Source organism: Carcharodon carcharias, chromosome 9 (genome assembly GCF_017639515.1).
Source record: "Carcharodon carcharias isolate sCarCar2 chromosome 9, sCarCar2.pri, whole genome shotgun sequence".
Classification (NCBI taxonomy): domain Eukaryota; kingdom Metazoa; phylum Chordata; class Chondrichthyes; order Lamniformes; family Lamnidae; genus Carcharodon; species Carcharodon carcharias.
In genome coordinates this window covers 149,746,491-149,760,852 of record NC_054475.1, presented here as the reverse complement: position 1 = coordinate 149,760,852, position 14,362 = coordinate 149,746,491, and the positions used below count along the sequence as shown (strand labels likewise).

Below are 14,362 nucleotides of genomic sequence, written 5' to 3'. Positions count from 1 at the left end.
CAGTTGTCCATCTGAGCTAACCTGCATCTCCGCCCACCCACTGATCACACTCCTGTGCAGCACCAGTTCCCACCCAGCACGAGGCTCCTTTCACTTTCGATTTTAGAAGCACGGTACTGGTGAAGTTTGTCTTTAGCTCCCCCGTCCTTTCCCATCCCCCGGTCGCCGATATCCTTTCCTCCATAATATAAAAACAAAAAAACTGCGGATGCTGGAAATCCAAAACAAAAACAGAATTACCTGGAAAAACTCAGCAGGTCTGGCAGCATCGGCGGAGAAGAAAAGAGTTGACGTTTCGAGTCCTCATGACCTCCGCTGATGCTGCCAGACCTGCTGAGTTTTTCCAGGTAATTCTCCTTTCCTCCATCACTGTCAACACCCCCCCAACATCACCTTCCACCTCTCCACCATCACCTACCAGCCAGAACCCTTTTCTTTCCGCGATATCCAGATGAAAGTGCACAATCACCATCTTTCTGAGAATCTCACCCCCATCCACACTGACCTTCCCAACCTCCTCCTTCCCACCCCAGGGTCTGTGTGTGCCTCCAAGTCCCCACCAACCACCCTCGCTGTCCCTTCTACTACTACCGTCACCCCTTCACCATTCCCCTTTCCCCTCCCACCCTACTGGCTTTCTCTGCCCTCTCTCATTGGGTTGGGAGAAGGTGAGTTTTTGTCCAGCTTTAAAACGGGGGTTATACAGGCGCTGCTTGCAGCTGTAGCTAGTAAATTAGTTAACTAGCTTAAACAGGTTTTCAGAAGCTAGATTCAGACAGCATAAAAGCAAGCCATCTACAGTTCTGCTTTTTTCTGCACTACAGTGCTTCAGTTGGAGTTTGGTGAGAGAGGGAGTTCACCGAAGAGGGAAGGAGGTGATCCTTCATTTTCTACCTTTTCTCAGTAAGAAGAGCTGCGGCCTTGGTAAGTAGGACCTGGTAAGTATTTCTTCTTTCCTTAATATTCTCTAAGCTAAAGGAAGTAAAAGTAAAGGGAGTAATTTAAGGAAGCCATGGCAGGACAGCTTTGCCAAGTGGAATGCTTCTCCCATGCGATGTAGGAAGGAAGTCAGGGACACTTCCAGTGTCCAGGGTGACCATGTGTACAGGAAGTGTCTCTAGCTGCAGCTATTCAAAATCCATGTTTCAGAGCTAGAGCTGCGCATCTGCAAGCTTGAGATCTTTGTGGATAGCACGTACAGTGAGGTGGTCACACCGCAGGTAAAGAGTGCACAGGCAGAAAGGGAATGGGTGACTGCCAGACAGAGTAGAAGCACTAGGCAGGTAGTGCAGGAGTCCCCTGGGTCCATCTTCCTCTCCAACAAATTTTGTGCTTTGGATACAGCTGGGGGAGATGGTTTCTTAGGGGAATGCTGCAGCAACCAAGATCGTGGCACCACAAGTGGTTCAACTACAAGGGGGGGGGGGGGGGGGGGGGGGGGGGGGGGGGGGGGGGGCGGGGGGTAGTGGGAGAGCAATAGTGATAGGGGATTCTATCATAAGGGGAATCGGTAGACATTTCTGCAGCTGCACACATGACACCAGGATGGTATGTTGCCTCCCCAGTGCCAGGGTCAAGGATGTCACTGAGGGGCTGCAGAACATTCTGAAGGAGGGAGCAGCTAGAGGTTGTGGTCTGTATTGGTACCAACGACATAGGTAAAAATAAGGATGAGGCCCTGAAAGCAGAATATAGGGAGCCAGGAAATAAAATTAAAATGCAGGACTTCAAAGGTAGCAATCTCAGGATTACTCCCAGTGCCACGTGCTAGCGAGGTCAGAAATAGGATAATAGACCAGATGTAGAGATGGTGTAGGAGGGAGGGATTTAGATTCCTGAGGCATTGGGATTGATTCTGGGGAAGATGGGGCCTGTACAAGCTGGACTGGTTACAACATAGCAGGACTGGGATTAGTATCCTCGCAGAGGTATTCGTTAGTACTGTGGGGGAGGGTTTAAACTAGGTTGGCAGAGGGATGGAAACCTGAGCGGGGAGACACAAGAGAGGGAAACAAAGATAGGAATGAAAGACAGAAAAGTAGAAAGCAGAAGTGGAAGGCAGAGGAAACAAGGGCTAGCAGCAAACAGGGCCATAGTACAAAAAAAATGTGTAAAACTTTTAAAAAGTCGAAAGGCACTGCATCTGAATGCATGGAGCATTCACAATAAGTTAGATGAATTAACAGTGCAAATAGATGCAAACTGGTACAATATGATTGCGATTAAGTAGATATGGCTACAGAATGACTAAGGCTGGGAACTGAATATCTAAGGGTATCCGATATTTAGGACGGACAGACAAAAAGGAAAAGGAGGTGGAATGGCATTGTTGGTTAAGGATGAAATCAGTGCGATAGTGAGAGAGAATATTGGCTCAGAAAATCTAGATGTAGAGTTAGTCTGGGTGGAGCTAAGGAGCAGCAAGGGGCGGAAAACATTAGTGGGAGTTGTCCATAGACCACCAAACAGTAGTGATAAGGTAGGGGATGGCATTAAACAGGAAATTAGAGATACACGTAACAAGGGTGCTACAGTGATCATGGGTGACTTTAATTTACATATGGACTAGGCAAACCAAATTAGCAATAATACTGTGTCAGATGAATTTCTGGAGTGTGTATGAGAAAATTCACAAAGCTACCAATTTTGCTGGATTTGAGGAAGCATGTATTTCTGAATGTTTTGATGAAGAAACCCAAATTAAGTGCATATCCTTCAAAAACTGCATCTACACAATGCTGACACTCTATACCTTTTTTTTCATGTTATCCAAGATACTCGTTGAACAAGATGTTTAGGCAACCTGCCGCCTGACCATTGCCACTCTGCTGACTATGGGTCCCATGTGAAACAAGGATGGGCAATCTCAACATGGTTCCTGTTGAGCACAAGTCCATAACACAAATACCCCTATAATTCAGCACAAATTAGTAATCGCATTCAAAACCCATAAGGACAGCTGGAGTGGACAGCTGAAATGTCATACTGGTGCAATTAAGGTTAATACAGATCAGTGGACCACACCAAAGGAACAGTGGCAGCTGTGTGTACCATCTACAAGGTGCATTGCAGAAACTCACCAATATCCTTAGGCAGCACCTTCCAAATCCCCGACCACTACCATCCAGAAGGACAAGGGGGGCAACTACCACCACCTGGAAGTTCCCTCCAAGCCACTCACCATCCTGACTTGGAAATATATTGCTGTTCCTTCACTGTCTCTGGGTCAAAATCCTGGAACTCCCTCCCTAACAGCATTGTGAGTGTACCTACAACACAGGGGCTGCAGCAGTTCAATAAGGCAGCTCACCATCTCCTTCTCAAGGCAATAAATGCTGGCCTAGCCAGCAACACCAACATCCTGTAAATAAATTAAAAAAAAAAACACCAAAGGAAGCTTTCTGTGGTTAAAGAAAACTGTGCTGCCAGGTGTTATGATATGATGTAGAATTATACAGAATTTGTAGCAAAAAAAATTGGCCATTCGGCCCAACTGACCTATGCCAGTGTTTATCCACCAGAGCCTCCTCCCATCTTTCTCCAACCCTATCAACATAATCTTCACCTTTCTCCTCCACATACTTGGCCAACTTCCTTTTAAATGCATCTATGCAGTTTGCCTCATTGCTGTTTGTTGCACATACTAATGGTTTAGACTTAAATGTGGGAGACATCATTGGGAAATTTGCAGGCGAAACAAAAATTGGCCTTGTAGTTGGTAGGAACAGGACAGCTGTTGACCCCAGAATGATATCAATGGTTTGGCTGAGTGGGCGGAGAAGTGGCAAATGGAATTCAATCCAGAAAAGTGTGAGGTAATGCATTTGGGGAGGGAAAACAAAGCAAGAGAATACTCAATAAACGGTAAGTTATTGAGAAGGGTTGAGGAATTGAGAGACCTTGGATGTCCACATGTCCTTGAAGATGGCAGGGGAGGTGGACTAGAAAGCATCCGGAATGCTTTCTTTTTTTGGACGAGGTATTGAATACGAAACAGGGATATAATGATGAAACTGTAAAAAACACTGGTTAGGCCACAGCTGGAACTGTGTGTACATTTCTGGTCACCATATTGCAGGAAGGACATAATTGCTCTGGAGAGAATACAGAGGAGATTTACAACAATATTGTCAGGGTTTGAAAATTGCAGCTGAGGAGAGATTGGTTTGGCTGGGGTTGCTTTCCTTAGAACAGAGGAAGCTAAGGGATGACCTATTTGAGGTGCACAAACTTATGAGGGGCCTAGATAGGGTAGACAGGAAAGACTGTTTCCCCAAGTTGAGGTGTCAATTAATAGGGGGCATAGATTTAAGGTGATTGGTAGAAGGATTTGAGGGGACATGAGGAAATAATTTTTCACCTAGAGGGTGGTGGGCATCTGGAATTCACTGCCCAAGCTAGTGGTTGAGGCTGAAACACTCAACTCATTTAAAAGGTACCTGGATCTGCAGCAGAAGTGCTGTAACCTGCAAGGCTATGGAGCAGGTGCTGGAAAGTGGGATTAAAATGAGTGGCTAGTTTCTTTTATCTCTTTTTGGCCAGCGCAGATGGGCTGAATGGCCTCTTTCTGCACCATAACTTTTCTCTGGTTTCTATGTCTGTGCCTTGTAATAACCAAAGAAACAATGAGCACCTGCCAGTCATTATAACGTCACCAATTTTGACACCCATTTGCAATTTTTAGCTGGTTTGCAAGTTAACAGGAATGGTCTTGTGAGGAAACCAAGGGATAAAAAAGGCGTCTTCACACCCAGATTTGGAGCATGATTTTTAGAATGGTTAGGTTAGGTTTCCTGACCCACCAAGGAGGGTCAGTTGACTAGAGAGTATACTCCCGCCCCTCATTCGGGTGGAGGTCCTGCCTCAAAGAGCTGCTGGACAATCAGACTGGCCAGCAGTTTTGTAGTCCCCGTGCGCTTGCGGCAGCAGTGGTCAGGACTGGAACTACAGACAATCCCCGGATCCTTGGACTTGGTGGGGGGGATGGTGGTCTTACAGCAGGGAAGAGAGGTGAAGCCTAGGGAGAGGGATGGGGCTCTTGATGGAGAGGCCAGGGAGGGAGGGAGCACCCATGGATGGGGAGACCTTGCAGGGGGTGGGGGAGGAAGGTGAACCTGATGTGGATAGGGGGCCAATGAGGGAGGTGACCCAACCCCCCTGCTGCCCCCCCGAGGACCGAGCAGGGTGACCTTCACGGGCTTTCCCCCTGGGCCGCCCTAGGCCTCTCCAATTCAATTAAAAATTGCAGACCAGTCGGGTGGGTGGCAGGACAGCAGAAACGTCACCCAGGCAATTTTACTGGTCCCTTTGCCTGCAAATCTCCCGCCGGGGACCATAAAATTCTGTTTATTTGGAATCAAGCTCACAAGCGCGTATCAATTCTTTATTTCAACATCTTTCAACATCACAAGTGCCTTATGTTTTGGAAAATCATTGACTCCCATCATCTCTCTTGCATTAAAATGAATTAGGAATCTAACCAGGTGATCATGAAGCTCTTAATTCTGAGTGTGCTGTAGGAGACCATTGTTGTGTTTACTGTTTAAACATCTTTGCCAAATGACTCAGAGCTACAGCAGAGTGGCGGAATGTTTGTTAGCACAGACAATATTTACACACCTGAGGTGCCATGGAGAGGCAGGGCTTGGTTTTCATTTGTGGAACCCAATACCATTGTTGGGAGGAAATACAGGCCAGGAACCCACAAAGAGCAACTTTTAAGGAGTTCCATCCAGTTAAGGAGGGAGGATGGCATCCCAAGGCTGGAGGTCCAATAGGAGGCCTTCCACACAGGGATTGGAAGTCCTATTGTGAGATGTGCAAGCTCTCAATGAAAGCGGCTCAAAATAGAGCCACCATCTGAAGAGCTTTTATAAATTTATGAATGACAGCTTGCCAGGCTGTCATCACTGAGGAGCAACCCCTCCACTGAATGACTGGCAGGGCTGTGGGGGATTGGTGGTGGGGGCCAGTTTCCCAGGTGATGGAATGCTCTGGTCTGCTACTAGGAGACTGGCTCTATCCCTCAGCCATGATTCAGCATCAGCAGGTGTTCCCGCATCCCAACTAGAAAATCCTAATCGGCGTGTGCAGAGACGCTTTAATAGGCCTTTAATTGGCCTAATGGGCTACCCACTGCATCAAATCCCACCCCCACCACCCTGATCCTGCCTCCATGAAAAACACCCAGAGGCAGGACCATTATGGGGGACCAGCACACCGGCCAGTAGCAGGAAATTGCAGGCTGGTCTGTCTCTGGTCCCACCTCTTTTGAATGAAGATCGAGCATTTTCCACAGTTGAAAGATACCCAAAGACTCTAGATGCCTTGGACAGCTAAACAGCACCGTCCTTCTCTCAGACCACGAAAATGTTTGGGTTGGACAGGCTACAGGCAGGAAGGCACAAATTGAAAGAATAAATCATTTTAAGCCTCCCTATGTTGGGAGCTTTACTGGAAAACATTGTCTACCCCCTGTGCACTAAGAAATTATTAGGAAGATGGATCAGGTTAGCTCAGTTGGTAGTACTTCCGCCCAAGTTGGAAGATTGCGTGTTCAAGCCCCTCTCCTGGTCTTGAGCACATACTCTCACCCCAATTTTCGTCCCCAATGCTTCCCTTTTTCAAAACATTTATGCACCCAGTTAACGTTCTGAAGGGCAGTGGCAGCTTTCAGTACCTCAGTCAAGCAGCTATTGTCATGCATAAGCCTATACAGAAGGGTTGAGGGGCTCTTCAAGAATGGGGAATGACCACAACTGAGTCCCATTTTATTCTAGTACACCATTTAACCAAATGCATTTATAGCATTTATCCCTTCACTAGACAGTGATCAATAACAGTCATGTTGGCCAATTATTGTCAATTTCCCTGGCCCAAGAATGCTCAGGCCATCACCACCTTTGCTGAGATGAGCTGATTCAGTGCAGGCTTAAAAACTGATTGTCAATGCCCTGAACATTCCACTATGCCAAGCAATCTGGATGAGAACAAGCTATGGCAACAAGAGAATGACTAAGTGTCCCATTGTTGGTCTTTAGGGTGGAATCTACACAGGAAGATTCAAGACACAATGCCATGGATTGGTTGTGGTAGAATTATCTGCAATGAACTTTATTCCCTATAGTAATATGATTGGACTAAAGGTCATGCCCAGATGTGTGTTAAAGGTGATTTTTTAGTGCAAGTTGTTTTCTTGAAAGAAGGAGCACCCCAAAAGTAATATTGATGGTGGGGAGGAAGGGAGAGGTGTCACCCCTTCCACTTGAGCCTTTTAATGTCACATCACACTACAACTGGGCAGTGCATCCCAAACCATGCTGATTGCAGTCAGAATACTCACCAATTGGGGAAAACTTCTTCCTGTACGTAAACCAAAGTCTTGACCTCACGTCTGACAGGAGTTCAGATCTTTCTGTTTAAAAAAAAGGAAACATTCAATAAGTAACACTGCTCTCCAAGTGATGAAGTACATTAATGTCAGTAGCTTTAGAGCTGCTGTCAAGATAAATTGTGCAAGGCCACTGAATATACACACTGGTGCATTAAGGAATTTATTACCCAATGTAATGACTCTTGAACTAGAAGGATCTGTGCTCTCTGCAGTTTGCACTCATAACTTTATGACTCAGACAAGAATGCTAGCACAGAGCTAAATCTTACACATTTGGTATGGTGGTACTAACACCTGCAGCCAGATGTAGGGAAATATAGTGCCAAGGCAGGCCTGATATACAGATGTTGACCCCAAATTTTGCCAAATATTATTTTTGTTCAGTCTTTGTAGTTACAGAGTCTGTCACCTTGTAATTTGGTGCTGAGAATACTTAAAACTGTTGATGGAATTTCTGAAGTGGTGGGGAGGGGCAGAGATACAAGTACAGATGACGCAGTAGAGAACACTAAATCATTTACTGCAACTTTTATTATTTGGTGGACATCACAGGCAAGGTTAGCATTTGTTGCCCATTCCTAACTGTCCCTGAGAAGGAAGCTGGTGTCCGTTCTTATCGAACGAGCTTTATTTTTCCAGATTTAAAAAAAATGAATAAAATATTTCAAACTGCCCTGGTGGGATTTGAACTCTCAATCTCTGTATTATTATTCAGACCTCTAGATTATCAGTTCAGTAGCATTAGCACTCTGTCACCTTATCCAATTCTACGTATTGCTGAAAATAGACACACATTGTCAAGGCTTTTTGTCTTGCACTGCATCAGGACAATTCATTCATGGGATGTGGGTGTCACTGGCCCTTGTTCAGGGGGCATTTAAGAGTTAACCACATTGCTGTGGGTCTGGAGTCACATGTGGGCCAGACCAGGTAAGGACAGCAGATTTCCTTCCCTAAACCAGATGGGTTTTTACAACAAATGGCAATGGCTTCATGGTCATCGTCAGATTTTTATTGAATTCAAATTTCACCACCTGGGATCACCCTGGGTCTCTGGAATACTAGTCCAGCTATAATACCACTATGCCATGGAGAGGCGAGGTGAGAGGAAAGCGCTGATTCATTGGCAAGTAGACTCTGATCGGTGGAGGTGTTGCCAAAGAGGATACACCAGTTAACTGATGACTGACAGTTAGCTGCCAAGTTTTGTTTAAATTCAAACCAGGCAAATTGACTGATTGGTCAAAGCATTGCCCTGGAGAATGAACCAGAGAATGGCTGTCGCCTATTTTGTTTAGTTGAAACAGGCACAATGTGTGTACATGTTCTTTCTGTCTGCAAAGAACAGGGCCCCGTGTATTAATTGATGTAGCTTCTAGCACCCATAAGTGTGCCCACACTGCGAGCCCAACTGATAACCTTGAATTGGTTGTCAGCGTAATTCTTAGCACACTCAGGATTGTTTAGCAAATGCTGTCCAATCTGGGAATCACATCCGATGTTGGACACAGTGTTTTGAGTTTTGCAAGCATGGGCTGGTTGGGCACAGCCAAAGGGACATACTGCTTGATACAATCCTCTAGTCTTTGGTACGTACAACCTACATACCTAGTATCACACTGGTACTGAAATTCATAATAAAGACAGAAACTGCTGGAAAAACTCAGCGGGTCGGGCAGCATCTGTGGGGAAAGAGAGAGGGTTAACTTAACGTTTTGAGTCCATATGACTCTTCTTCAGAGCTAAAGAGAAGTAGAAATGTGATGGATTTTATACTGTTTAAGAGGGGGTGGAGCAGGTGGAGCAAAATAGAAGGTCAGGGATAGGTGGGAGCTTGGGAGAGATCGATTAAAAATGTCATGGACACAAGATAAGGAGTGCTAATGGTGGCGTTAAAGACTAAAGAAGGTGCTGATGGTGGCATAAAGGTAAGATAGCTGAACGTGTTAATAGAAGAACAAGGGTCAGCATTCTGTGAAAGCACAACAAAGAAACAAGTGACATATGGCCCTGTGGTGGGAGCAGGGGCTACATATATATATATATATATATATATATATATATATAAAAAACACACAAAAAAATGAATAAGTAAATAAAAACAAATAAATATTTAAATATTGGATTAAAAAAAGGGGAAAGATGGAGGAGAGAGTTCATGATCTGAAGTTGTTAAACTCAATGTTAAGTCTGGAAGGCTGTAAAGTGCCTGATCGGAAGATGAGGTATTATTCCAGTTTGCGTTGGGCTTCACTGGAACATTGCAGCAGGCCAAGAATGGACATGTGGGCATGACAGCATATTCATACATCATATTACTGATTTGTGTGATAGGCAGAATGTTTTTTGGCTTGACGGCAGCATCCTGTTAGTGGCAAAGACCACTCTTGTTGCTATGAACTTAATGAACTCCATCCTGCGCTCAAATTCATCGTTGAAACGGAGCAGTCAAGTGAGCTCACTTTCCTTGACATGCTAGTTGAGGGGATTCTTTACCACAGCAAGTCTACCTTCAATGGTCAACATATGCATTGGAATTCGTACAGTTCCACACACTATAAGAGGCCAAAACATTGTATGTTTTCAAGAAGGAGTTAGATATAGCTCTTGGGGCGAAAGGGATCAAAGGATATGGGGAGAAAACGGGAGCAGGCTATTGAGTTGGATGATCAGCCATGATCATAATGAATGGTGGAGCAGGCTCGAAGGGGTAAATGGCCTATTCCTGCTCCTATTTTCTATGTTTCCTTTGGCCTTATATCGGCAACCTTGTAAATATAGAGTCCATTTTCTCACCATACAAGCTTGATGCTCAGATAGGGCGAATTAAAGTCATCCTGTGAGATAATTGCACCCTGATCAGATAATTGTGCGCTGTATATCATGCAAGCTCATGAATGGGCCTAAGGCTGCCCATTTTGGTCTTGAAAAGTGCCCAGTCTACCTCAGATTACTTGGAAGGGTAAGGCATCTCAAAAATTTGAGCAACAGGTGAAGCTAGCCATTTCACACTGCTACTATGCAGTAGCAACATGAATGGTGTTCACCACTAACAGGATGCTGCCATCAAATCATTGTGCATGTTTCAGCTAAACAAAACAGGTGACAGTCATTCTCTGGTTCACGCCCCAGGGCAATGCCTTGAGCAATTAGAGTCAACTTGCTTGGTTTGAATTTAAACAAAGTTTGGCAATTAACTGTCGGTCATCAGTTAACTGGTGCATTCTCCATGGCAACACCTCTACCAATCAGAGTCCACTTTCCAATCAATCAGGACTCTCATGAACTATAAATTGTTGTTCCCTTTACATTTGGCATTCTTGTGAATTGTCCTGATGAGTGCAAAGCTTCAACAACATGTCTTTTTTCAGCAATATTCAAGTTCTGTCATGCCAAATGACTATTTTGTTTTAATTTAACAGAACCTTGATTCAATCCAACTTGGTCTAAATTGGTGTCCATGAACTTTCCCCTGCTTTAATTATCTCCTGCCATTCTTCATCAGCCCCCAATCCAAATTCCTCTATTCCCTTCTCCCTTATGTTTGCCTCACTGCAATACTTTCATATTTCTTCTACTCCAGATCCATTTACTCCTCCATTTGTGTCTGAACTAGGCTTTCAGTTTTGAAAGCTTCAACTTAATCATCATTCATTGGGCTCAGTAAATTCCCAGGGCTCACCCACTAATTTTGTTGGTTCTAATTCTTAAAGAGTAAAAAACATTTTCCTGGAGTCCTGAACAATTTTCTTTCCTCAACCTTTGCCACTAACAAAAAGGACATTCATTTCTCTCATGGTTATGTGAAATTGCTGCCACAGAATAACGAGTCATTTGTCAATTTAACAAAAGTCACTGTTTGAAATACAATGCACAGCATTTTGTAGGGGTTTAGTGCAGTAAAATGCTAGATTACTGTAAGCATTATCAAATTACTCCTTAGGTTACATTAGCTTCCAGCTTTGCAAGCTTGTAATTACAGCCAACGTACAGAAGGTCACTCAACATCTGAAAGATATGACCCTCATCAACACAGTTCACAAATGTCACACATACATTGTTAAGCTTATCTTTCCTTTTAAAATGATGATCAACCTGCTGCACATTTCTGGTATTTTCTTGTTTTACTTCATCCCTTCATCTCTACTCCTGATTTCAAGCAAAAATATTGCTTTCCAGACGCTTCATTGATTTTTTTTCTTCTTAGAAATTGATTTTGATGAACTCTTTCCTTCACTCTTATCTTCTTCCTCTTTGCCATACCCCTAAAAGTGTATATTTAAAGAGAGATCTATCTCTTTCATTGAACTGAAAACGCTCAATCACTCACACATTCTATTCTGGTACCAAGGTTTATTTGTCAGGAGTGTTTTTGCTCGCAATGGAGATAAAAAGTGAAACTACCCATTAGCTATTTTCACCCCATTTAAGAACTAACAATCTCCTGCTGGTGCCTTATTGTTGTCTAGATTGAGCAGCTATTTCAAAGCTAAAAACTGGGAACCATCTTACCCAGAATAGCCCTGAATAGGGAGAGGGATTAATTGTAGTTGCTTTATTCACTACACCAATCCTACCTGTTTTTAAGTGATACTGTTTTCCCAGAATCCATGTGGGCTCTTCAGTGTCCGGAAAGTCTTCAAGCAATTCAGAGAAGCCAGGTATTTGATTTTCACACTTGGCCAGAACTGTAAGTGATACAAAACAGATGGCATAGTAAAAAAATGATTACTCTTCATTAAACGGGTACAAAAATACATTTCGGAAGAACTATTCAAAGCCGCCAGCAACATTCTTATTTAGCAAATCAGGAACTTAAAAAAAAAGCTGACACCAGTAAAGCTGACCACAAAGCTATTAAATTATCATAAAAACCCAACAGGTTCACCAATATGCTTTCGAGAAGGAAACCTGCCTTCTTTACCTAGCATTTATTATGACCTGAGACTAATGTAGTTGACTCTTAATTGCCCATAAAGTACCCTAGCAAGCCTAGGTTCTATCAAACCTCTACCAACTTAAGCAACTGAGGATAGGCAATAAGGCCAGCCTTGCCTATATCACCCATATCCCAGGAATCAATATTAAAATAAAACTCTGCTAAGCTGAACATAATAAGCTGTGTATGGAATTTTCTGTTGTATTATCAGTCACCTGTATTTCCAACTGGAAAGTCTTGCTTCAGTGGTAAATACTGTTGCCCTAGTCAGAAGGTTGTGGGATCAAGCCACATTCTATAGACTAGAGCACATAATTTAGGTTCACACTTCAGTGCAGTGCTGAGGGAGTGCTGAACTGTCAGATGAGACATTTCCCACTCTCTCAGGTGGACACAAAAAAATTACATGACATTATTTCAAGAAATGCCACGGAGTCTGGTCAGTAACCGTTACCAGGCTATTTGACTACAGAAGGCACCACTGCCAAACCATACCTTGTCCTCGCTCAGGATTTACATCCATGCAATTTCTTATATCAATCACTGAAAAGTGATCACTAACAGGGACCAAAGCTAGCTTTCTTCTCACTCAACCCAGGCAAAAATGTAGCATTGCCCTGTCTCAGATCAGCTAGCTCAGCAGAGCAGAGATTGCCCTTGGGAGTCTCCTGGTCCACAACGTACAGTTAATTTACTCACTAAGTCACCAGGGTTCAATGTGGTGCAATTTCTTTTTATTTCTGTGGCTCTAGTGCCAATTTCAACTCATAACATCCCACTGTTTGTGGAGCTTCTTGGCACTCACTTATTTATTTCATAACATGGGAAAAAAGGCATGCAATATCAAAAAGCATTTTTTTCCCCGTAGCCTCAAGAAACGTCTCACCACTCAGTGTTGCAACACATCAGATAGATTCGCCCTCACATGCCTAAAACATAATTTTTATCCTATCAAGCTCACCCTGATCTGGTTTTGATTCAATAAACGTTGGCAATACTGTTGCACAAGGGCAGCTGCGGTCAATGCTCATAAGCTGCCAAAAAAGTCAACTCAAGGCACCAAGAATCAATCTTAGAACACGGGATGTCATCACTATTTGGATCCAAGTCACTTTATTTTAAGTACAGGATTTCGTGTCATTGTGAAACAGATAGTCAACAAGCTTTCGCTAACCTGACAACAGATTTAGAGTGCGCGTCTTACAAGCTTCGCTTAACTGAAAGATTTATCAAGCTTGAGCAATATAAACGAACATGACAAAAGAAAGTTGAGCAGACGAAAAGCACTGATAAAAAGGAGCTCCTGTGAACGTTGTAACAAATAAACCTAGCTGACATCAGGTAAAATCCGAGCTCACAGGGCTGCCTTCAGTTTCAGTATAAGTACAAGTAATATGCTAAATAATGAATTGAGATTAAAACACATGATCTCAATAATATTAATAATCATCCTGTAGGTTGAGACCATCCCCACAAACTGATTGTTACAATACTTATACTTATTGTGGCCTCCAGACAACCAGTAGTGAAGTTCCACCCATAGCTTTTATCTACCCACCGACAACTTTTTCAAAAACCATTAAATCAACTTAGAAACAGCAATTAAGCATGTGAAGACTTTTGGAATTGCATGCTGTAGTTTTGTTACAATAGCTAAGACGTTACCTGCCTCCATTCTCAGTCCTGTCAGTGTCATCAGAGGATCAGAGCACTGCGCCTGCGCAAGCGGCGCAGTGCCTTCTGATCAATGTAGTTCTCCTGCCTCCTGAGCCTTTGTCTCCCTCTGGACAGTATGAACTACAGCTCCCAGAATGCACCATGCCCGGCAGTGACGTACTATCCGGTCTGAGCTGGTCCCGCCTCCGTTGCTAAGGCCCAAAGCTCAAGTAGGGCCTCGGGCACGGCTGACTTCTTCAGTCGTTAATAATATGCCTGACCTTCGCTTGGCCAACAACAGGGCACTGATCCTGGAGGATGGGAAGTTATAGCCGATTCGACGCATAAATCGGTGCGGCATTGCCCGGTGTGTT

At 43.9% G+C, this 14,362-nt stretch overlaps 1 protein-coding gene across 2 annotated transcripts in view; it reads right to left on the bottom strand.

Moving 5' to 3' along the window:
• The window catches only part of atg4a (autophagy related 4A, cysteine peptidase), a 53,087-nt gene extending 38,960 nt beyond the window's left edge, over positions 1-14,127 (bottom strand). Inside the window, exons 1-3 of one of the 2 annotated variants that reach the window (XM_041194709.1) lie at positions 13,998-14,127; positions 11,971-12,081; positions 7,343-7,414 (exon numbers count right to left, since the gene is read on the bottom strand). In XM_041194709.1, the coding sequence (XP_041050643.1) occupies positions 7,343-7,414; positions 11,971-12,081; positions 13,998-14,028 (214 nt within the window). In that variant the 5' untranslated portion in view covers positions 14,029-14,127. The remainder of the gene's footprint in view (positions 1-7,342; positions 7,415-11,970; positions 12,082-13,997) is intronic. The other variant, XM_041194710.1, reaches the window with a different exon arrangement.
• Between the last annotated feature and the right edge of the window lie 235 nt (positions 14,128-14,362).